Source organism: Sapajus apella, unplaced genomic scaffold (genome assembly GCF_009761245.1).
Source record: "Sapajus apella isolate SASKATOON/1434 unplaced genomic scaffold, GSC_monkey_1.0 scaffold12, whole genome shotgun sequence".
Classification (NCBI taxonomy): domain Eukaryota; kingdom Metazoa; phylum Chordata; class Mammalia; order Primates; family Cebidae; genus Sapajus; species Sapajus apella.
In genome coordinates, this window is record NW_022436952.1 from 38,587,103 (window position 1) to 38,611,610 (window position 24,508).

General features: G+C 55.8%; 1 protein-coding gene across 1 annotated transcript; it reads right to left on the bottom strand.

Moving 5' to 3' along the window:
* Positions 1-2,239: 2,239 nt before the first annotated feature.
* On the bottom strand, positions 2,240-17,373 carry FOXN1 (forkhead box N1). Its single transcript, XM_032281070.1, has 8 exons — positions 17,234-17,373; positions 16,370-16,834; positions 14,015-14,125; positions 12,152-12,282; positions 10,220-10,316; positions 6,574-6,781; positions 5,931-6,413; positions 2,240-4,018 (listed from the first exon to the last, which is right to left on the bottom strand). Exons 1-8 carry the CDS (start codon positions 17,354-17,356, stop codon positions 3,699-3,701), a joined length of 1,938 nt encoding a protein of 645 aa, XP_032136961.1. The 5' UTR covers positions 17,357-17,373; the 3' UTR covers positions 2,240-3,698.
* Between the last annotated feature and the right edge of the window lie 7,135 nt (positions 17,374-24,508).

A 24,508-nucleotide genomic window follows, 5' to 3' on the forward strand; every position in this document is an offset into this window, starting at 1 on the left:
GGTTCCTGGATCTGGGAATTCTAATCAGTTTGTGGTCTCTCACATTTAGATTATGTGAGCAAAAGGACTAATTCCCTCCACATAGGGGACTTGCAGACCCTGCATCCATTCAAATTGTTGCTCACCCTGGCCAGGGATGGTGGCTCATGCCTGTAATCCCAGCACTTAGGGAGGCCAAGGAGGGGGCGTTGCTTGAGCCTAGAAGTTTAAGACCAGCCTGGGCAACATAGTAAGACCCTCCTACCTCTACAAAAAGTATCAACATTAGGTGGGTGCGGTGGCCCACGCCTGCAATCCCAGTACCTAACAGAGGTCGAGGTGGGAGGATCACTTGAGCTCAGGAGTTCAAAACCAACCTGGGTAACACGGTGAGACGGCCTATCTACTTAGAAAAATAAAATGAAAAAGATGGTTGCTCACTCTATTAATGGCTAAATGATCGGTGTGGGGTGGCCAGCAGGTGGCAGCATATGAGTGTGAGAGCGTGGGGTCATTTCACGGTGGAACTGAGACCAAGCTAAAAAAGTCTGATGGCCTGGACACCACACACACACACATACCCTTTCTCTCTCTCTCTCTCTCTCTCTCTCTCTCTCTCTCTCTTTCTCTCTCTCTCACTCACACACACACAACACTAAACCCAAGTCCTACCTGGTTGCTACCTGGCATCAGGGGCCAGCTCACACACAAGTGTGCTGAATGGACCCACTGGACATAGGCCTGACCGAAGTCCCCCTAGAGGAGATGGTCCAGCCTGGGGATATAACATAGGTTTATTTGAGGTCCCTGAGTCTCAGAACCCGGAGCAAACAAGTGGGTCCTGATGGGATTCTCCCAGGAAACATTTATCCTGTGTTTGGGGTCCTGGGTGTCTTCAAGACACAGGCCCAGGGTTGGACAGAGCTGGGGTGCAGCATGGCCTGAGGGCTTGGCAGAGAGCCAAGAGGCCCTGCCTGCCAGATATGAGTGAAAAACCGAGTATCTGGCAATAAAACCTAGAATCAAGCTATCTGCACCTGCTTCCTACACAGCCAGGGCCAGGCTGGGGCAGGTGGGCCGTCCCCTTGAGGCACTGGCCATGCCTTCCCCACTCCCTAGCCTACCTCAGCCCTCCAGCCCTGCATCTAGCCTTCCAGCCTCTGCTGGGGAGGGTGCTAGCTAGGTGGGGTTCTATTATGGGGTCTTTTGCAGACCTGTCCTCTTGGAGGTAGTGTTGGCTGGCTCCCCAGGCCTGGCCCCAAGAAGAGCTTTGTTTTTTTTGGGACAGAGTCTTGCTCTCTCACCCAGGCTGGAGTGCAGTGGCGTGATCTCGGCTCACTGCAACTTCCACCTCCCAGGTTCAAGCAATTCTCCTCCCTCAGCCTCTCGAGTAGCTGGGATTAAAGGTGCCCAACACTGCACTCAGCTAATTTTTGTATTTTTAGCAGAAGCAAGGTTTCACCATGTTGGCCAGGCTGGTCTCGAACTCCCGACCTCAGGTAATCCACCCGCCTTGGCCTCCCAAAGTGCTGGGATTACAGGCGTGAGCCACTGTGCCCGGCCTTCACCCTTCACAGAAGAGCTTTCTAAGCAGAAGCCCCACCTGTGGCTGCTCTGGGACCTGGAGTTCATGTGTGTGCTTTTGGCTTCCACATCTGCCCCATCTCCATTGAGACAGTGCTGCAGGGACGCCAACCCCACCTGGAGGTGACACTTGGGGGGTGAGTCTGAAGCGGGACTGAGTGTGAAGTGGGACTGAGTGAGCCCCTGACCCTCCAGAGACCACTCTCCAGGACTAGCAGTGCACACAGCACCAGGGTATGCTCTGTTTTGTCACCTGTGGAACTCAGGGCTCCAAATCACTTGGCATCTCTTTCGGCCAGGGACAGACTGGAAGCAGAAAGGCACAGCCTGGGTGGGGCAGCGACTCCTTCTTGTGTGAGGAGATGGGGGTGCCAAAGGGGAGTGGGCAGACTTCAGAGGCAAGGGGTCTTGGGGAGGGCATCCTCTCTGTTCCTCTGGGCAGGGCAGCCTCTTCCCTACATCTCTTTGGAAGTTCTCCTGGGAAGAAGCCTCGCCCACCTGCTCCTCAGCCTCCCCAGTGGGTCAAGAAGTTTTCTTGGATGCCTCACTCCTTGAATTAGAAACTTCCCAGTTCTGGGTGTGGGTGGCAGGGACGCCACAGGCCCAGGGCATTTGTCATCAGTGTGGCCTGGCCCTTTTTCTTAGGGAGAGGGGGCCAGAAATGAAGGCTCAGTAGTGAGACCACAAGGCACTTGCTTTATTGTTACAGGACGGGGACAATGACAAGCCATCGAGGGATCTGCTTATGCCTCCTATGAGCCTGGGGCCAACCTGGGGGTGGAAGTTCTTGTCACTCCCAGGTCCAAGATGGGCTGAGGTTTCCCCTTGGTGGGGTCAGGCTCATGGCAGGCACCTGGACCACACCCCACAGCTCCAGGGGTATCCCTTGTGTTTCCTGGTCACCCTCGGTCTGCCAGGCAGTCAAAGCGGGGGTGCTTGGCATGGGTGCTTCCCTGCCACCCTGCGCCAGGCTTTCCCCCGAATGCCCGGGTTGCCTGAGACAGTTGTAAGTAACTAACAGGTGCTCCTCAACTCAGGATGGGGCTGAAACCAGAGAAACCCATCCTGAGCGGGGAAACATTGTAAATCAAAAGCGGTTTTTGATGTTTCAATTTCCGATGGGTTTACTGGACGTAACCCCATCCTAAGTCAAGGAACACACTGAATGTGTATTGCTTTTGCACCATCTTAAAATTGAAAAACTGTAAGTTGAACCATCGTTAGCAGAGTGAAGCTGGGAACTAAACTACGTGGACTTTTCTTTCTGGAGGAGGAGTGAGATTGTGGTGACCGGGAGGGGGCCCTTCCTGCACCCGGGACTGGGGGAAAAGGGCGAGTTCAAGTTTCCGAGGGCAAGGGCTTTTCCAAACACTGCTTCGGAATTGGGCTCAGTTTGGTCCCCGGGTAGAAGTTGCCCCTCCTGTGTGTCACCCTGGGGGAGGCTGGACAGAGCGTGTACTAAGAATGGGTAGAACCTGGCTGAACGGGTGCTGCCAATCTGCAGCCCCTAAGGGGGGGCCATAGACAACCCAGGGAGGAGCTCTCAATCTTCTCCTTCAGGCTGGGCGTTGGGACAAAGACGGGGGAATAAATACAGGGGGCTTCTGGGAAAGGACATGATGAGGGGCCAGGCCTGCAGAGCATGTGGATGTCAGAATGCGGTTCTCGGCGGATCTTCGGCCTGGCAGGGGCCCTGAGCTTTTGGTAAGCAAAGCCCTCAGCTCTCACTTGCCCCGGAAACTGGGCACTGGGCTCTCAGTGATGTAATGTTGGTTCCTCTGGCTGTTAGGCATGTGGGTGGGGGTACCTCTGAATAACTGTGTACGAGTGTGCACGAGGGCTTAAGTGTGGATGAGTGTGAGCTAGGGACAGTGCATTTTCTTCTTGCCCACACACTTGCTCTTCAGGGGCCCTTGGTGTGGAGCTGGGCCACCATGTGGCAGAAATGTGTGAGGGGCAGCACCCCAGGTGGTGTCTTCTGTGCCCCCACCTGCCAGCTAACACACACGCTGGTTTAGTGGCATAGGGGACAGGTAGTATTTTTCTTCCTTGACCTTTAAGGTAAGCCCGATACGGGCGGCCAGCCAGGACTTCCAGACCAGGCAAACACTGGAGCTGGCGATGCTAGGCATAGCTCATGCCAGAGCCATGGGCTTGGAGCTGGGGCTGAGGTACACAGCGGGTCCCGCAGGGGCCGTGGGGGGTGTGGGCTCCAGCTCCATAAAGGCAGAGTAGAGGGTGGTGAGGTGCAGGTCACCCAGTGCCCCGGAGCTCCCACTGCCCGGGGGTGCCAAGTCACCTGCCCCACTGCCTGTCTCTGCCAGACAGGACCCAGGGGGGAAGCAGTGGGGTGGTGGCTGAGGTGGCGGCATTGAAGATGATGTTGGGGATGAGGTCACCAGTACCAGGGGGTCGAGGGCCAAGCTGTCATCCTTCAACTGTTCCCACAGGTTTCCTAGTTGGAGATGAGGAAGGAGAGAACAGGTGTCACTGGGAGGCACTGACGGAGCCCTGTCTGCCCACTCCTCCCTGTCAGCTCTCACATGCTGCAGGGAGCAGGGGATGAGGGTGACATGTGCTGGGAACAGACCCTGGCGTTAGCTGTGTGGCCCCAGGTAGTTGCTGAACTCTCTAAGCCTCAGATTCCTCCTCGCGTGTATAACAACCTGAAAGCCATCAATCTAGATGACCTCTGTGGTTCTTTTTGGGGGGTGGGAATTGGGGAGGGATTGATGCCTGCTGGCAGCATGGATGCCAATGTTATGCACTCAGGAGTTAACCCTGGCTTCTGCCCAGTCTCCCAAGGATTTGGGAGATTTGCAGCCCAGACCAAGGTGCTTCCAGCAGTGTACTCTGGACCTAATGGGATGGATAGGCATGGCTCCCTGGGTCTCCTCCACTGCAGGGCCCAGGGAATGGGAGCAGAGCCAGGACGCACACCTGAGTCTGAGAGCAAACAGTGCTGCCACCTGTGCCATGGGACTCGCACCATGGCTGGCCAGGGCCTGGGGCTCCTGCAGTGGGTATCCAGGCTGCAGGCTCTGGAGAGAGAGGGCCTGACTAAACCTGGATTGGATTTGGCTGCCTGGGTTCCAATCCCAACTCTCCCTCTTTCTAGCTAAGGGACTTAGAGTAAGTTCTCAAGTCTCTGTGTGCTTCAATGAAGTAGGTTTAGTAATCCCTCCTACCTCTAGGCCCAGATGAGAAGGCACATGGAGAGCAGCCAGCCTGATGCCTGATATCTAGCAGGGGCTCAAGTAAATGCATCCCACATGTCTGTAGCTTCCTCTGAGGCTGAGGGAGCCCTGCTCCCCACTCCTGGACTGGGCTGAGGGTCTATGTGCACTTTTCTAACAATAGCTTCCCAAACCCGGGCTGCCTCCCCATCAGGTTGGGAGCTCTCTGAGGACAGGGGCCTCCATCAGCTTGTAAATGTCCCCCAGCCCTGGGAACACAGAGAGTGTGGGGCCTGGGTCATCATTTCGCTCCAAACCTCCTGTGGCCAGTACCAGGGCCTGGGGCGCACTGGAATTTAGATGGGAATGGGTGGGCTTGGCCATCTGCAGAGACAGAGCTGCGAAGATGGAGTGGAATGGGTCGAACCCTCCCCACACTCATATCTCCACATCTCTCTAGGACTTGCCCAGCTCTGAGGCCTCCCACTCCTCTAGGGTAGAGTCTCTTTCCTTCTGCTTTAAAAGATGAATGCTGATAAAATGCAAATGCTCCTATGTTCACACTACTGATCACTCACAGTCGAGTGTCGAATAGAACATGGAGCCGTTTGCGCCTATCCTGAGAGTGTGTTTTGTTTGTTTTTGAGGTGGAGTCTCGCTCTGCCACCCAGGCTGGAGTGCAGTGGTGCAATCTTGGCTCACTGTAACCTCCGCCTCCGGGTTCAAGCGATTCTCCAGCCTCAGCCTCCCGAGTAGCTGGGATTACAGGCGCCTGCCACCATGCCCAGCTAATTTTTGTAATTTTTAGTGGAGACAGGGTTTCACCATAGTGGCCAGGCTGCTCTTGAACTCCTGACCTAAGGTGATCCAGCTGCCTCAGTCTCCCAGAGTGCCGGGATTATAGGTGTGAGCCACTGCGCCTGGCCAAGAGTGGTTTGATGATGTCAGTTGGACCATGTTTGGGGCACCAGAAGGAGAGATACAGGGGCAAGGACATCCCTCTTGCTCCATTCTCTGGATGGCAGAGAGCAAGCGGGAAGCTCTCTCTGCCATGTCCGGCCTCCTCTGCTTCAGTCTACCAAAAACCCAGCCACTTGCAGGCTGTAGCCTGGAGATTTGGAGAGGGCGAATCACCCTGCCAGGTCCACCTTTCCAGTCCTGTCCCACTTCCCTTTCCCACCCCAAGCTCACCCTGGAAGTCAAAGTCGGTGAGAGAGGGGTTGATGGCATCCAGGTCAGTGCCAAGGTCTCCATCTGGCAGTAGGGTGTCAGTCCTGGCTGGGGAAGGCTCGGCCAGCAGCTTGGCACTGTGGCTGGGTGGGGTGTGGGCAGGCAGAGGCGAGTCCTTGGGGGTGCCTGGCTGGGCCCGCAGCTCAAGATGCCCATCCGGCTGTGGGAACAGTGGCTGTGGTGGTCCAGGAGGGGCCAGGCCTGGTGAGAGGTGCAGGTAAGACTGCCCATAGCAGGAGGGTGCGTGCCCAAGTAGGTCCTGCAGGGGGTTCTTGCCAGGAATGGGACCTGGAGCTGGGTGGAGTGAGTGCAGCGGCGGGGAGAGGCCAGCTGGGGGTGCCAGGGGCCGGATGGGGCCTGAGCCTGCCAGCCCAGGGGGTGGACAGCCCAGGAGCGGGGAGCCCAGCTTTTCCCTCTTGTCGCCAATGAGGCTGTCCAGCTCTTCTGAAAGGCCCAAGAGAGAAAGAGCACCATGAGACCTCCCTCCTCCACGGCCCTTCCCAGCCTGGAACCCTCACTCAGAGCTTTGCCTCACTCTCCGATTCTCTTTTTTTTTGGCTCTTGGGTGCCCGTGGCCCTCCCTCACACGGCCGCCCGGCCTCACCTGGCTTGGCCATGCTTTTGCGCACAGCAATGGGATCTTTCCTCTTCCACTTCTGCAGCTCCTCCTGCATCTTGTCGATCTTGGCTGGATTGAGGGCCCACAGGCAGCCCTTGCGGGATGAGCTTCCTGATTTGTTCTCCACCTTCTCGAAGCACTTGTTGAGAGACAGATTATGGCGGACAGAATTCTTCCAGCCATCAGGCGCTGTCTGCCGGAGCAGAGCAAGACAAGCATTCAGGCCGGGGGCAGGGAGCCAGAGCGGGCTTCAGGTCTGGGTTCTAGAACACTCCTGTGGCCCCTCTGGGCACAGAGCTGCCACCTACTCTGGGGCTTGATGTCTTCCTTGGTACCCAGCCCTTGCTTGGTCCCCTTTGGTGATGGGGGAGGGATGAGCAGGAACCTTGACCGCAAGTTACTTTCATCTCCAATCTGCCTTCATCCCACCCCACCCTGCTTGACGCTTCAGAGGACTGTCAAGGTGATTCAGAAAGCCAGGGCTGGTGGGCACTAGAGGCCTCTGGCCCATGACACTCTTCCATCTGAAGCTGGGCTGCTCCCCACTGGGTCTCCAGGCCTGTGCTCGGACCCCTCTGTGGAAGGGGGTCTCACAACTCTGAGGTCTCCTGGCTGGCTTTAGAAGCAGGAATTAGGGAGGAATGCTCCTTTCCCGGGTCTGCCTTATCCCCTCTGGGGCTAACTTGGGAGAAAAGAGATGGCCGAGGTTGGTGAGTGTTTGGGTGTGTGCGGTGTGCGCATTGCACATATGTTTGCGTGTCTATGTGGGTTTGGTACACGAAGGGACAGTGCGAACGAGCATGTGCACACGTCTCTAAGTGTGTCTACCTGGCGTGAGCAAGGTCTCCTGGGTATGGGTCCATGAATTCCTCGAGTGTGAGGATGGCCGTGTGTGAGAAAGTCTCTCTGGGTGTGAGTGTGGGTAGCCATGATTGTGTGATGTGTGGGTGTGTGTTTGCATGAGTGTGCCCGGGGGCGTGCCCTGGTGGGGAGGCCAGCCCTCAGGCGGTGGGGGGTTGCTCGTGCCAACAGAATAAACACCCATTAGGAGGCCTGGTCATGCCACTAGTGCGGTAATTGTGCCCAGGGAGGGTTGTAAAAACCATTAGGCTGACTCAGTTGGGTGAGAGGCGGGGGCGGGAGTGCCAGTGGGCCCCCTGCCCGCCCACCTCCAGCTCTGTTCCAGGCTCTGTGACAGCCCTGAGCCCAGCAAGGGCTGACTGTTGGTATGGCACTCGCTCTGGCCAGTTGGATTCCTTTGCCTTAATTCCCTGGCCCCTCCCCATTTCAGTCCGAAGTTTCTGCTTAATGAGGGACAGCCACTCCCTCCTCCCAGCTCACTTGCCTCAGGGAGCAGCCAAGCCGAATCATGCCCAGCAGAACCGGGCCCTAATGCTAGCATCACTCCAAGTGGCTGGCAGGACCTGATGCAGCCTTTCTTGGGGGCAGCTGGCCTGGGGTAGGAGCTGGTTGAGATGACCCCCAAGTCAGTAGGGAGGATTCTAGAGCCACCAGACCAGCCAACTAGGGGCTCACCTTCGATCCCCACGACAGTCTCCACTAGGAGTCAAGGCCATGCTGCCCCATGGGTAGAGTTATGGGCATTCGGGCCTTTTATGGTCCCATAAAACTGACTTTGGGATGCTAGGGCATCCCCCACCCCAGCCACTTCCTGTTTGGAATAGGGATAGTCAGCACTAACAATTATGTCCAGTGGCTGAACACTTCCCCAGTCCCACATCCCTGACTCATGGAGCCGTGGGACGCCCACAGCAGCTGCCTTGGGCATGAGTGCTGCCCACTCTGGGGTCCAGTCATCCTTGCCCAGAAAAACGATCTTCAAATGGAAAGTGAGAGATGGAATGAGGAGGGGAATCTTTGAACTAAGGAATTTCCTTAGGTGGATCAGAGGGGAGCTGTCAGAGTCAGAAGGAATCTATGTGCCAACTGATCTGGCCCATTCTACAGACTGGGAAACTGAGGTCCAGACAATAAAGGGCTTAGCCCTGGATCACACAAGGAGTCAGTGACAGAGCTCAGCCTCCAACTCTGTCCCCCAGGTAAGGGCCCTGCCCAGGTCACCCCATAGGGCCTGCCTCACCATCTGGGGCCCCTCCCATCCTCACAGATGCTTTCTCTCTGAGATCAAATGTGAACTCGGGAGTGAGGGAGTGATGCAAGTGGCTAAAAACAACAACTAGAACCAAAGGGAACAAAAAGCTGTTAGACCTCTTCACTCCTCAGCCCCATAAAACAGGGATTACACGGCTCCCAGGAAAAATAATTAAGCCAGGAAGATGAGATGCAGGGAGGGGCTGGGGGCCAGGCCAGGAGTTGGTGGGGAAGGAGGGCTGGGAGGAGTTGGGGTAGGGCCTTGCCTTTTCCCTCTCTGTGCCCTGGCCCCTCAAAACCCTAGAAGACCCTCCAAAAGCTTTAGGGGTTAGGGAGACTTTAGCCCTCTGAGCTGCTAGGGTCTGGGGGGCAACCCTGAATTCAGGCTTTGATGCTTCTTGAATTCCAGGGGCGACTCGCCTCCCTCCTTCCCTCCCAGAACCTCTGGTGGATTGCCACATTTCTCCACCCCTGGCCAGACCACTCCAGCAATCGTGCCCACTCTCCGTCTGATGGCAGCCCAGCAGGATAAACTTGTTTGAACATCAAGCCTCAAATTATCCCCAGTCAGGACCATAGATGGTGGGGGCAGGAATCACCCCCTGGCAGGTGGAGTTGAGTTCCGGATCACCTGGGTCTCAGCAACTGCCCACTGCCTGGGGAGCAGATGAGATTTGTGTCTACCAGGGCTTGGAGAAGGCACTCATCACACACAATCTCCAGTCTCCCCCGCGCCCACCCCAGGAGAAGGGGTCTGTGCCCGAGGGGCTGGGGGAATGCAGAGAGAAGTGTGCAAAGCCTAGAAGCTTGATCCAGTAACTGATCCCATCTACTGTGTGACCTTAGGGGAAATGGATTACTCTCTCAGGTGCGTTTGTCCACCCTGGGAGAAGAGCCTCTGTCCTGCCTGTAGAGAGGGAGTTGGGTAAGGCTCCCAGAAGCCCCTTCTGTGGTTGATAGAAATGAGATTCTGCCCAAGGGGTTGGGGGAGAGTCAGGTAAGCCAGCCTGGGACACTCAAAAACTGGGTAGCCCACACCCCACTTTCTGGCAGGACGGCAGCTGAGCCTACCACCCACAGAGTCAGATCCTAATCTCACCTTGGAAGGCAATGGCTTCTTCAGCCCCGACGACACAGTCACCATGGCTGACCAGCTCCTCCAGCCCCCCGGCATCCCAGGGGTTGGGGTAACGACAGTGTCTCATTTCTTCTCCAACTTTCTCTCCCCACTTGGGGTAGGAGGATGCTCCCTGAGGGCTATCGGTGCTAACATGTCCACTTCCGGCCTGCTGTACAACCGTGCACGAGCCACGTGGGCTCTCTGTTCCCTACACGGAGCCCCTTTTGTAGGAACTCCGTCCTTTTGAGGTGGAGGCAAGGGAAAGCCTGGTGGGGGTAAGCCTTCTCCTGGCCTTCATTCTAATTCTTCTCCCACCTCCAGACTGCATCCTCTGGCTCTGAGAGGCCTGGCTTGTACAGGACTTGGGGGGTGGTGGGGTTGGGGGAACCTTAGGCTCACCTTGAAGTAAGGAAAGTGCTCCGTCATAAAATTGTAGATCTCGCTGACGGGAAGGCTCCCGGTTTTACTGTTCTTAAGGGCCATGAAGATGAGGATGCTGAAGACAGAGAAAGCCCCTGAGAGTCTGAACCTCTGACTGGGTCCTAAGCCCACTCCGAGCCTGGCACCCCTGGTGAGAGGCTTAATGGGGTTGGAGTTGGAGGGGAATGAGAAACTGTCCATTGAAATGGACACGGGAGGCCGGGCGCGGTGGCTCACGCCTGTAATCCCAGCACTTTGGGAGGCCGAGGCGGGTGGATCACGAGGTCAAGAGATCGAGACCATCCTGGTCAACATGGTGAAACCCCGTCTCTACTAAAAAACTACAAAAAATGAGCTGGGCATGGTGGCCCGTGCCTGTAATCCCAGCTACTCAGGAGGCTGAGGCAGGAGAATTGCCTGAACCCAGGAGGCGGAGGTTGTGGTGAGCCGAGATCGTGCCATTGCACTCCAGCCTGGGTAACAAGAGTGAAACTCTGTCTCAAAACTAAAAAAAAAAGATTACAGGGGAAGTGGAAACGAGGCCCAGGAATGACATTGGGACGAAGGTCTTGTGGAATCTGAGAAATCTGGGTGGTCATCCTGGTTTAGTTACTCGCTAGCTGTGTGACCTTGGGTGAATACCTTGCCCTCTCCGAGCCTCAGTTTCCTCAACTTTGAAGTGAAGAAAGTCACAGCTATCTCAGAGTTGTGAGGATTAAAGACTGCCTGCCACATAGAAGGCACTCATTAAATGGAAGCTGTCATTACTAGTCAGTCCTCAGCCAACTGCATGAATGTTGGAGAGTAGGGAGGGAACGAAGTTTTCTTGAGCCCCTGAAATGTACCAAGCATGGCACCTACATTCTCTTACACAGTCTGTCCAACAGCCTGAACTGCTACCCCAAGCCCTCACATTTCTTTATCTTTTGAATCTTGTAAGTCTTATATTTTAATTTTTTGAATTATACTTAAAGTTCTGGGGTACATGTGCAGAACGTGCAGGCTTGTTACATAGGTATACAGGTGCCATGGTGTTTTTGCTGCACCCATCAACCCGTCATCTAAATTAGGTGTGTCTCCTAATGCTATCCCTCCCCTAGCCCCCTGCCCCCAAAGCCTGACATTTTCTTAAAAAGAGGAATAAACAGAGGCTCAGAGAGATTAAGTAACTTCCCTGAGGTTTCACGTGAGTCAATTCCAGAGTCTGGTCTTGAACTCGTTTCTGCTGGACTTCAAGGCCTGTGTGTGCTTCTTTCAGTGAATTACCCTGCCTCTCACGAAGCCCTTCTCTGCACTCCTGGCTGATGTTTAAGTTCCTCTCCCTTCCCCTGGGCTCACACTAGCTGATGACCCGATCCCATGTAGGGCCTGACACACATGTGGTCAAGTGTCACTGTTGGTTGGGTGAAAGGACAGATGGAAGGGTCTCCCAGACAGGCTGGGTCTGCTGACACTGAAGAGCCCGGCCCCAGAGAAGTCCCACCAGATCTGGCAGATGGTGGATAGCTGAATCACAGCTGCAGGCCTCACCCCATTTCCTTCCAGTAGAGCTTTGAGGGGGGCTTCTCTCTGTTTCTGGGGAAGGAGAGGGAAGGCAGCAAGCATCTCCCCTAAACTCTCAGATCCAGGCCCTGCGCCCTAGGAGGTGAGACCTTGGCAGGCTCACTCCAGGGCACCAGTATCTGCTAAGTCAAGTCACAGACATGACTCCCCAGGTGCAGACAAAGGGTCAGAGGTGATCTAGTCTATGCCCCTGCCTCCATGCCCCTTTCTCCAGCATCCTCTGGAAGCCCCCTGGTATGACTTCCACCTGCTGCCGTTACTCGTAGACCCAGAGGATTCCATGCCTCAGTGCTCCCAGGGGCCCTCTCACCCCCTCCTCCTCCCACCCCCAGAGTGTGGGAAATGTACCTGTAGGAGTAGATGGGTTTTGGGAAGAGAGGCTGGTGCCCATCGGTGCTGGCCTGGGGTGCCATCCGCTGGTACGGATAGTGTGAGGAGCCCAGGTAAGGTACGGGGTAGCTGCCGCCCCCTGGTGAGTACTGAGGATGTCAAAGGGGGCAGAGTGATTGCCATGGTACCCAGCCTTTCCCAGGAGGGCTCCCCTCCCCCATTTATATACAACCAGAGAAGGCGCTCAGGCCCAGGTCATGGGATCCATCATCCCCAACACAGAGCTATCTGAGGGGCTGTAAGGAGATTCACACCCTATAATTTAGCATCTCAGAGGCCTTAAAGCCCCCCTCCTCCAGCTCCTTCCTCTCAGCCTTCGATGCTCTGGTTGCCATGGTGATGGGACCCTGCCAGGAGAGTATGGAGCCCTCGGCTCCTGCCCTCTTCCAGGAAGTGCTCCTGGCACTCGTGCATCTCCCCAGAGCAGCTGGGCCGGAAGTGGGATGTCCAGCCTGGGCGTTTGCTGGGCACTGCCACTTTTATGAGTTTCAGTGGCTCTTTGAAAGGGCCGATCATGGTAGTGGGCAGATGGGGGTGGGAGGTGGTTTTACGGCAAAGGGAGTGGCTGTGGTGCCAGGGATGGTGTTTTATGGGGGATGGGGGCAGGAGACTCTGACTCCCCCAGCTGCTCCAGGCTGAAGAGCTCTTTCCAGGTCACCCAAGAGACACTTAGTGCCTGAGTCACCCTCTGTCCAGGCTCCATAAAGCCCTGGGTGCGGCCATCTTGTTGAGAGGGGGTGCAGACTGCAGACTGCAGAGGGCATCAAAGCAGGGCCAGGCATGGTGAGATCATGAAAGGTCTGGTGGCCCCTTAGTCCTTCTGTGGCTCAATCTCTGTTCCTGCCTTGGGGACATCCTCTACCCTGGGTCAGACCATGAGCCTCAGGATAGCTTTGGTCGTTCCCGCAGGCCTTCCACAGCAGGGAGGACGTCCTGCCATGCCCTCTCTTTGCTTCTCTCCATCTCTTTCTTTTCCCCACAAAGCAGGCGGTCTGACCCAGCCCCTCTCCCCTGCCTTCCTCCCTGGCTCGGCTGAGATCAGGGCCAGAGCCACAGAGCCGGGCGTAGAACCTGCTCCACAGGCAGGGCCTGTCTCGGTGCCAGGCTGCAGGTGGATGGAGCTGGGCGCTGGGCAGCCACTTGCTCCGTCTTGCCTGGTGACTCCTGGGAGCTGCCTGGCTGCTCTGCAGCTCTTTTCTTTCTCCTTTAAAACTCCTCCATCCCATGCCAGTGTGGGGCAATTATTTGGCATCCTGTACACTTGGGAGGAGCTGAAGCTGGGAAAGGAGGAAAGGGCTGAAGATGATGGGGACTTGGAGTCCTCCGGGTGGGAAGGTCCCCTAAGCCCACACTGGGTGCCCATCCTCTCTAGGCTAATAGAAGTTGGGGGCCAAGTTCATATAGCAAGATGGTGGCTGACCTATACAGAAGCCCTGCTCAGCCTGTGTTTCACACCACACACCCCTCTTCCCTCTGCCCCTCCCCTCTCTCTGTCTGGGGCAGCTCTCCTCCTTCCCTCATTTCTGGTTCCCTTCGCAGCCCTGCCTCCATCTCAGTCCCACACTCTTATCTGAGGCCTCTCAGGCCCCGCCAGGGACTCAGGCAAGCCCACCCCAGACAAGGGCAATTGCTTCTCTTCCCATTAACCACTCCCCACCACCTGCCGTGGCCCAGCCTAAGGTTCAGGGCCCTGATGCCCTTACCTGCCCATCTAGGTGTACATATGCCCTCACACAGACACACACACACCACACACAAACACACACACACACTCAATATCCTGAGACCCGGGGAAGGCAGGCCTACCTGCCCGAGACCCACCTGGTGGAAGGGGGGCTGGGAGGAGCAGTACATATGCTGCAAGGGAGGCTGGTAGCAGAACATCCCAGAACTACTATCCAGAACTGGGGGCTTGACCTTGACCTCTGAACCCTGCTGGAAGAAAAAGCAGATGACTAGGTTAGGCCTTATTTTCTCCCTTCCTCTTTCCTGTGTCTTGAACCTTACAGAAAAGCAACCCCTATTCTTCCTCCCCGACAGCTTATTCCTGGACACACAGAAAACAGAGAACGGCAGGGATTTTTCCAAGGGAACTCAGCAATTTAGTGGTAGAGTCGGGGCTGGAAGTGACAGCAGTCCCTACCCCTCACCTCACTGCAGGGGAGAGGCTGAGGCTGGGCTGTCCCGAGAAGTCGGGGAGACTTGTGCTGGGGTGGGGACAGGGATCTCCCAGAATAGCACCAGGGTGCGGTGCTGACCTCACTTGACATGCCTGACTCAGAGGCCTCAGACTCTCAGAGCAGGTGTGCAAAGAACACTAGGAAAAGGCCACAGCTCCAGAACTCCCCCTGAGGAGCCGTGGTGAGGGGAGCATGGGTAGTGGCCAGACAGGCTGGCCCAGCTGTGGCCCTGGGTCCCTTCTCTTCTCTTCCGTACAGCCCTAAGAAGCTCCAGCAGGCTCTCTGGATGGGGCTAGTAACTCCTCTCTGCTTTGACTCCCGGCCATCCCTGACGCAGAGCTTTTGCTCCCTGCTCCCGGGAATCTACACGGTTGCTGGTCTGCGTGAGCCCTGCGAAGGCTCTCACGTTGGGTACAGGGAGCCTGCAGCTGCTGCTACAGTGGTGTTGACTCTTGCCTTCCCATGCACGCGAGGTCGGCATGGGGTCCCCAGGGCCTGCCTAGTGCAGAGCTCTCCCGTGAGTAGGGACAGAAGGGTGTGCAGCCAGGCCCTGGAAGGTGGACAAGCCCTGCAGGAGGTGGATGGCGCTTCCTGGAGTTACCAGGGGCCTTGGGAAACCGGCATCTGGGCCCAGAGGGGCAAATCAGCTGTGACCTCTCTCTGGGTGTGCCCTGGGGTTGTTGATGCAGAGATTGCCATAATCATAGAATCTCAGGCCTAGAAGGGCCACTTGTGTCCAACCCCTTCATTTGACAGATGACGGGGCTGAGCCCAAAGAGGGGAAGCAATATGCCAAGGTCACCTGGCAAGTGGACGGATAGCTGTGTCTCAAGCTCTTCTCCATGTGTGGGAGGGTCAGGGTGTGAACTCAATCTCAGCCTCCCCGTTTGCAGGCTAGGAGACACCTTGGCAAGTCCCTTGGCCTCTATGAGCCTCAGTTTTCTCACCTGCCATATGGGAATGGTGGGAACTTTCCAGAGCGTGATCGAGGGGATTAAATGAGGGCACGTGAAAGAAAGCACCCAGCAGAATGATTGGGAGCTGTTAATGAGTGGAGGTTTGTGGGCTGTAGCTGAGAGAATGGTGCCCTGTCTGCGGGTTGTGGTCCTGTTTAAGGGACGTGAGAAGAAGCCATCAAAGGGCCAGAATAAAGTCCTGTCTTGGCCACACCCTGTAGGTGCCCAACTGTCTTCTCCATCTTCCTTCCAAGCCTTTGTTGGGGTGGCTTGGGGCTGGAATGGAGGCCTATTTGACAGCAAGAGGTGAGGGGCATGTGGAGTAGGCACCGCCAAGCCTGCGCCACTCAGTCACTGCCTCGGGGACCTCCAAATCGGACTGGGGAGCAGGTGGCAAAGCTCCCTTTAGCTCTTCTCTTCCCTAAGCAGCAATCCCTTGAGACAGGTACTGCTAACCTTACTTTTCAGATGAGGCTCAGAGAGGTTAAGACTTGCCCAAGGTCACACAGCTTGTGGGGGTCAGGCTATGGAAGGGCATGTTAACCTTCCAAGGTATTTCTAGGAATACACCCAGGCCCCACTCCGGGCACAGAATGGGGCCAGAAGGGTCCCTCTGGAAGGCTTAAGTCCTCTCTTAATCCTGTATGCTAAGGCTGGGGAGGGAGAAACTGTCCGGTGGCTCCTCCCAAACCCTTTCTCTTGGCCTCTGGAATGTGTTTTTCTTGTCACATTTGCATATGGGCGTGTAGGTCTGGCTGGAGATTCTTGACACTTAAACAGAGAGAAGTCACACAGTGGAATCCTGACTCAGGAGCCTCTGGGAAGCCGCCAGCTTCTTTAGCCTGACCTGCCTCCCCCACCTGCCCGACTCCATGCTGGCCAGGCCAGCACCCCCTCCCCAGCTGACCTGGGGCCCAACTCTCTGGTCTTGAGAGGCAAGGTCTGCAAAGAGAAGGTGGGACTTTGGTCTCAGAAGACTCTAGGCTGCCAGGAATCTGCACAGCGGAGACATGGGGCACTTGCTGGCCACTAGTACTCACCAGGACTTGCGGGCTGTGCTCCTGGCTGGGGTAGGAGAGCCCGTTACACCATGCCTCTCCAGAGAAGCCAGGCAGGAAGGCCTCAGCCTCTGCCACCTCCACGGGGATCTCCTCGAAGGCTTCCAGGGACCCCGGGGTCTTAAAGGAGTGTCCATCGAGGGCCAGGGTGGTCTCGGCCTCGGGGAAGACGTCCTCAGGGAAAGGCCGCTTATACGGGTGGAAGGGCACGTGGCTGCCCTTGAGGAATCGCCCGGGGCTGCTTGCTGGGGGCTCCTCGAAGCCAAAGCCAGGATACTTGTCTGAGGGTGAGAGCCGGAAGGGACCCGGGCCGGGGCCGGCTGGGCAGTGGCCCTGGACTTGCTCAGGGCCTGGTGACGCAATGCGGGGACTGTGTGGAGGCAGGGAGGGTGTCCTCTCTGGAGGGCCATCGGGCACAAACGGCGAGCAGCTGAAGCCGGCATGCTTCTGGGCAGACAGAGGGCAGACAGCTTGTGAGTGGAGGCTGAACCAGGCCTGGGCACCTGCTGGGACCCTGCTCTGTTCTGGGTAAAGGGATCCATGGCTGAGCTCTGGGGAGACCCTAAATGGTGGAGAAGACATAGCCTGCCCTTGGGAGCCCCAATTTCATGAGGGCACCCTACCCTGAAACCTGGGGCACCCCAAGTTTGATGGGGCTCACAGCCCTGCCCTGGGACAGGCCCAGACTGACTCCTCTGGATCCCAGGGCCACTGAGGACTTGTTTGCTGGTGGAAGGGAAAAGACAGACCCTGGGAGGTCCCTGGGGGGGTGAGGTAACTGGTCCACCTGCTGCCTGTGCAGCCACAGGCCTTGGCCTGAACCCAGGCCGGATGCCACATACTTACACTCTGTGTGGTGGGGGAGTCGGGGAGGCCTGGCGCTTGCATGAGGTCCCCTTGGCGCTCGCCCTCCAGTCTGGTGGGGCCCGGCAGCGTGATGTCAGACTGCAGCGGGGGCAGCGACACCATCACCCAGTCCTGGGCTCAAAGAAAGCCGTCTGCCATGAGAGTGAGGACCAGTGTCCAGGGGTGACCAACCCAGGCTCGCCACCTCCGCCCCCACCCCATCCCTGGGCTGGGACCCTGCCTCCAGTCAGCCAACTAATGTGAGAGAGAGAGAGAGACAGAGAGAGAGAAACATTCTGGAAAAGTGGAGCAGAGAGCACGGTCGCCTGTGGAGAAAGGGCAAATCATCCAGGTAGGAGGCCTCGGAAGGGCTTGGCTGATCTCAGCCTGCAGCTGCAGAGACTGATCGGTGAGACCCTGGCTCCCGGCTGGGCCCTGCCTCTGGCTTCTCAAGATCAGTCTCTGGTGTCCACAGTGACACCGCAGGTGACCGCAAGCAGGTGGTCTCCATTCAGTGACTGGGCAAGTCTATGGGTCCTTCCTGAGGGGAGGGTGAGCTGGTGCGTGGGTCAGACTCACGCTTGGGGTGGGAGTAAGCCCCTCTGAGCAGGTGAGCTGGCCCACAGCAATCCTGCAGTGACTCTCAGGTCACCCTGGCGACATGGCCACAGTGTGCAACTGGGGACCCAAAGGCCCCTGGTTGCCTGGCCTGTGAGCCTAGTGAGCCCTGAAGATGTTGACACCCACACTGCAGCACCTGGCCAGTGCTGTTCCACCCGTGTCCTCCAAACTCTAACCTGTGACTTTGTGCAGGCCACTGCCCCTTTCTGAGCTTCAGTTTCCCCATGAAGACCTAGGAGCTTGGTCCATGATATCTGAGGGCTTTTTCTGCTCAGACCTTCTGCAGTCATAGGGGAATCTGTCCTTCACACAGTGGAGTGGTTCAGAGGACTCAGGCCTCAAAGCCGGGGTTGGCCCTTCCCCTAGGCTGTGCCAGCAAAGCTCTCTGAACTTCAGCATCACCATCTAACTGGGAGAGTGACAGGCCGTACCTCACACGGAGGTTGTGTCAAACAAAATCACGCGCAGAGATCAGTCAGCACGGTGCCTGGTGCAGTCAGTGCCCCGTAAATGCCAGCTCTCATTATGAATATCATTGTGAGTGTGGCTCACTTTTTTTTTTTGAGACGGAGTTTCAATCTGTCACCCAGGCTGGAGTGCAGTGGCGTCATCTCGGCTCACTGCAACCTCCGCCACCTGAGTTCAAGCAATTCTCCTGCTTCAGCTTCCGGAATAGCTGCGGCTGGGCACAGTGGCTCACACCTGTAATCCCAGCACTTTGGGAGGCGGGCAGATCACCTGAGGTCTGGAGTTCAACACTAGCCTGACCAACACTGAGAAACCCTGTCCCTACTAAAAATACAAAAAATTAGCCAGGCATGGTGACAGGTGCCTGTAATCCAGGCTACTTGGGAGGCTGAGGCAGAATCTCTTGAACTTGGGAGGTGGAGGTTGAAGTGAGCTGAGATCATGCCATTGCACTCCAGCCTGGGCAACAAGAGTGAAACTCCATCTCAAAAATAAATAAAAATAAATGAAAATGTAAAAAAGACTAGCTGGGACTACAGACTTACGCTACCACGCCTAACTATTTTTTGTATTTTTTTTTTTTTTTTTTTTTTTTGAGACGGAGTTTCGCTCTTGTTACCCAGGCTGGAGTGCAATGGCACGATCTCGGCTCACCGCAACCTCCGCCTCCCAGGTTCAGGCAATTCTCCTGCCTCAGCCTCCTGAGTAGCTGGGACTACAGGCACGCGCCACCATGCCCAGCTCATTTTTTGTAGTTTTAGTAGAGACGGGGTTTCACCATGTTGACCAGGATGGTCTCGATCTCTTGACCTCGTGATCCACCCGCCTCGGCCTCCCAAAGTGCTGGGATTACAGCTTTGAGCCACCGCGCCCGGCTTGTATTTTTGTTTTTATTTTTATTTATTTTTTGGATAAATAAAAAAATTAATAAACACTCACCCCTTCTACCCAAGACCCCCTCAAGCCAGAGCAGGGTGGCTGTGCTGATCCCAGGCCACGCTCCTTCTGGAGCTCTGGGAGGGAGAGGTGGCCTTCTCGGCCCTGTGGCACCCAGACTGGGGTTGGCACCTCTTTGCTGAATAAACCATCAATAAACCTCATTTGACAGAGGGGGTAACAGGGAAAAGGAGGGGAGGCAATTTGCCTAAAGTCCCATAGTGGATCAGTGGTGGAGGGGCTAGAAGCCAGGGTCCAGGTGGGGGCCTGGTGGGAAGCTCTCCCGCCCCTTCAAGAGTCCCCAGCACCCCTTCTTGATGTACTGGCGCCTGCTCACTCGGCAATGCTAAATGTGGCGTGACTGGGGAAGCGCCGAGCTGGCCGTAACGGGACACCACAGCGGAGCAGGCATGGGGCCCCAGGTGCAGGGCAGCCCATCTCCCGCTGCGCATCACTGCCGCCTGCTCCCTGGACAGCTCCTCCTGGACAGCGCGGGCCTGCCTGCTGGCCACACCTCACCCCGGCCCAGAGCTGCCTTCTCAGGTGGGAGGTGCAGGGGGCTTGGCGCCTTCCCAAGGCATTCTCCAGCTCCAAATGGAAGGCCGAGGGCCCTTCCTCCCTGCCAGATCTCATGCTTTGTAACCTGGAGAGGGTGGCCACTCCCCTCTCTGGAGGTCGGGTAGCACAGTGGTTTAGAGCAGGGATTTGGAGTCAAGCCCGACTGAATTCCAGCCCCAGCTTTGTCACTTTCTGGCTGTGTGACTTTGAACAAACTGTGTAGCTCTCTGTGCCTCACTTTCCCCATGTGGGAAATGGGGCACACGGACCTGCCTCACAGGGTGGTCATGAGGATGGTTTGCATGAGGTGCTGGCACAGGGAAAATGCTCAAGGACACGAGTCAGACATCTGGCCTCTGCTGGCCAAGTGTGGCTGGGCCCAGGGGCCTTTGGCCCCAGGCTCTACAGCTTCTCTGATGGTCTCACTGCCTCAGGCCTGCCAGCTCCGGGGCGACTGGCTGATGAGACAGCCCCAGGTGGCAGCTGCCCATGCTAGTCCTCCTTGTCCGCCTGGCCTTCGCTCAGCCTGGCCTCAGACCCCAGCACTGCTCCCCTGCAGATGTGTGAGCCTGGGGAGGCCTCTCTGAGCTCCAGCTCAGGCCTGCGCTGCCTCCTGAGGGTCTGGCCCACCCAGAATGATTCCTGCAGTGTCTGCCTCGCCCCATTCTTGCCCCTGTTCCCTATTCTCCAGGACATCGTCTCCAGCTCTCGCCGAGTTCCTGCATGTCAGAGGCCTTAACAAAGGCTTCAGTTCATAGCCACGACTTTCACAGCCTCACTTGGCCAAACCACCCCGCTGCCTCCTCCCATCCTCCAGAGACAGGATGCAAACCAGGGAAGTTATGCAGAGTTCAGAGATCCACCCCTTAATTTGCATTAAGGATGCAGAGGTCCCTGACTAGTCCTCAGGGATTCTTCTGGGCAGGTTTTGTAAGTGGGGACTCCTGATTCATTGACCATGATGCCCCCTTGGTGGCAGCTAAAGCTGTATTCTACAAGTGAGGCTCAGGGAACAGTTAAACAATGACTTTCCTAAGGCCACACGGCCCAGGAGAGAGGAGGTCCTCTGGGGCTGGTCAGAAGGCCTCTGACTGGTATTTATGAGGAGCCCCTGGCAGCACAGGGAAGGGCTCACTGCAGGAACCTGGATGAGGCTGCCTTGGCCCTGACCCTTCCTGGAGTAGCTGGCAGAGCTCCTGAAACTGGATGACCTGGAGTCAGGGCTGGGTTTGGATCGCAGGAACTGTGGGACTTTGGTTGGGCAAGATGCTTAACTTCCTTCCCCATGCCTCAGTTTCCTCATCTGTAAAATAGGACTAATAAATACATACCTCTCTGGAGGATTAATAAAATATTGCTTGTAAATAGCTTAACACATAGTACATGCTCAATAAATGATAGCTATTATTAATAATTAGCAGTGGGACAGAGTTTATTTAAGACATGAGCCATGGGGGCGGGGGGAGGGGAGCAGAGGGAACTCGCCTTTCTTGCCTTCTTCTGACTCCCACCTCCAGGTCCTCCACGTTGTCCTCTCCCATTGGCAGAGGCTAAACTTCCCTCATCCTGGCTCTCTGGCCCCAGAGGTCATTTCCGCCATTCCCATGTGGTAGAGCTAGTGTCTGTAGAAGCTCCTGGGGACTTGTGTGGAGAGGAGGAGGTTGACTCTGTTGTTTTGGATCTCTTGGGAGGCCTCCCTGCTGGCCCCAGTATCCTGGGGCTGGCATCTGCATTCAGAAGGGACCTTTCATAGAGGTCTAATCTTTATCCTGCCTGTTCCAGTTTCAGGGAGCACTGGAACTGGAGGGGATGTGTGTGTAAATATTAGCAAATACCAGCACAGGAGGCCCAGTCAGCTCTCCCGCCTTCTCAGATCCCAGGAGCTCCTCCAGATCACTCGCATGACCTGCCCCTTAATATGGGTACCCACAACTCACAACCACCCTCTTCCTGGAGGCTCCCACTGGTAGACAGCTCTGGGGTCCCTTCGTCACAGTTCCACATCTACAGTGCACTCTGAAGTTTCCTCTGCACTTTTTTTTTCCTTCTTTTTTTGAGACAAGGTGTCGCTGTTGCCCAGGCTGGAGTACAGTGGCACGATCATCACTCACTGCAGCCTCGACCCCCTGGGCTCGCGCGATCCTCCCGCCTCAGCCTCCCAAAGTGCTGGGACTACAGGTGTGCACCACTGCTCCCAGCCCCTCTGCACTTTTGTATCTCTTGTCTCATTTTATCCTCTCTTTGCCACAGAAGGCAGGGGGCAATTGTGTGCAGGGCCAGATGGTAGGGGCTCGTGGGAGCCAATCGTGCCCATTTCTTCCCAACTCTATGTCCAGTGAAATTGGTCCAGATCAGCCACGATGGGAGTATTTGCCCCTGGAAATTAGCAAACCCTACAAATCAGGGCCTTTAAAAAAATTATGATGTATTTACTTTTGAAAGCTGACAGGTGAACGTTTACCAACACACCACTGGCAGGGGAGCAAGGTCATCAAGTCCATTTTTTAGGGGAGGAAATTGAGGCCCAGAGAGAAGGAATGATCTGCCCAGGGCTACACAGCTGGCTGACAACCACATCTGAGTCTCAGGCCTTGAGAGCCATGACCATACCCCCAGACACTGACTCTCCAGGAGTGCACTGCTTGCAAAACATTGACTAAAGACCATTTCAGCATCTGGGCATTCTGGCCACCTTCTGCCCTCCATGATCCTTGGGGAGTGGGGAAGAAGAGGTGGACTTGATCTGCCCTGGCATCAGAGGAAAGAAAGAAACAGCCCTTTGACATGAGTAGGGAGGACAAAGAGTGAGAAATTCCCCAGAGAGCCTGACAACAGGATCAACATCATCAGGGGTCAGCAATCATCATTACTGCATGCCTGCTTCGTGGCCTTCTCACAAACAGCCGGGCTGCACCCCTCTACCCATCAACATCTCTCCACCTCTCAGAGAGCCTTCTCTCAGCTCCTTAGGACTCAGGCAGAAGGCGCTGTTAGGGGTGGTGGCCAGGGGACACTGTGCTGGCTGTGTGACATTGGATAACTCACTTCCCCTTTCTGTACTTCATTTCCTTTACAAGTGAAATGAGGCCCTGGGACCATTTGCATCTAAAGATGCTGATAGTCCTGTGGAGGTATATACCCTGTACCCTGCAGAAATGCGTACCCTGTGGAGGTGTGAACACTTGTGGAGGTGTGTAACCTGTAGAGGTGTGAACACCTGTGGAGGTGTGTACCCTGTGAAGATGTGTATACCTGTGGAGGTGTGTGCCCTGTAGAGGTGTGTATACCTGTGGAGGTGTGAACACTTGTGGAGGTGTGTACCCTGTGGAGGAGTGTACCCAGTGGAGTTGTGTATACTTGTGGAGGTATGGATCCTGTGGAGGTGTGAACACTTGTGGAGGTGTGAACCCCTTGGAGAGGTGTACCCTGTGGAGGGCTGTACCCTGTGGAGGTGTGTACCCTGTGGAGGTGTGTATCCAGTAGAAGTGTGTACCCTGTTGAGGTGTGTATTTGGTGGAGGTTTGTACCCTGTGGAGGTGTGTACCTGGTGGAGGTGTGTACTCTGTGGAGGGGTGTACCCTGTGGAGGGCTGTACCCTGTGGAGGTGTGTACCCTGTGGAGGTATGGGCCCTGTGGAGGTATGTTCACCTGTAGAAGTGTGTACCCTGTGGAAGTGTGTACAACTGGGAAAATATGTACATCTGTGGAGGTGTATACACCTGTGGAGGGGTGTTCACATGTGGAGGTATGTACCCTGTGAAGGTGCACACACTGTGGAGGGGTGTACACCTGTGGAAGTGTATATAATTGTGGAGGGGTAAATACCTGTTGAGGAGTACACCTGTGGAGATATGTTCACCAGTGGAAGTGTGGACCCTGTGGAGGGGTGTATACCTCTTGAGGAGTGTACACCTGTGAAGCGGTGTACCCTGTGGAAGTGTGTACCTGTGGAAGTGTGTACCATGTGGAGGGGTGTACCTCTGTGAAGGGATGTACACCTGTAGAAGTATGTTCACCTATGGAAATGTGTACCCTGTGGAAATGTGTTTACCTGTGGAAGTATGTTCACCTGTGGAAGTAGTATATTCAACTATGGAAGTATGTTCACCTATAGAAGTGTGTGCCCTGTGGAAGTGTGTACCCTGTGGAAGTGTGTTCACCTGTGGAAGTATGTTCATCCATGGAAGTGTGTTTACCTGTGGAAGTATGTTCACCTATGGAAGTATGTTCACCCATAGAAGTGTGTGCCCTGTCAAAGTGTGTACCCGTGGAAGTGTGTTCACCTGTAGAAGTATGTTCACCCGTGGAAGTGTGTTCACCTGTGGAAGTATATACCCTGTGGAAGTGTGTTCACCTGTGGAAGTGTGTACCCTGTGGAAGTGAAGTGTGTTCAGCTGTGGAAGTGTGTACACCTTTGGAAGTGTGCACACCTGTGGAGGGGTGTACCCAGTGGAGGTGTGTACACCTGTGGAGGTGTGTACCTGGTAGAGGTGTGTACGTCTGTGGAAGTATGTACATCTGTGGAAGTGTGTACACCTGTGGGGGCATGTACCTTGTGGAAGCATGTACACCTTTGGAAGTGTGTACACCTGTGGAGCTGCGTACCCTGTGGAGATGTATACACCTATGGAGGTGTGAATCCTGTGGAGGGGTGTGCACCTGTGGAAGTGTGTACTCTGTACTCTGTGGAGG

Coding starts and splice junctions, on each gene's coding strand:
- FOXN1 (XM_032281070.1), bottom strand. CDS start 17,356: ATGGTGTCGCTGCCCCCGCTGCAGTCTGACATCACGCTGCCGGGCCCC. Junction 14,126..16,369: donor AGCACAGCCCGCAAGTCCTG/GTGAGTACTAGT, acceptor TTCTTCCAGCAG/GGTTCAGAGGTCAAGGTCAA. Junction 12,283..14,014: donor CCCAGCCCCCCTTCCACCAG/GTGGGTCTCGGG, acceptor TGACATCCTCAG/TACTCACCAGGGGGCGGCAG.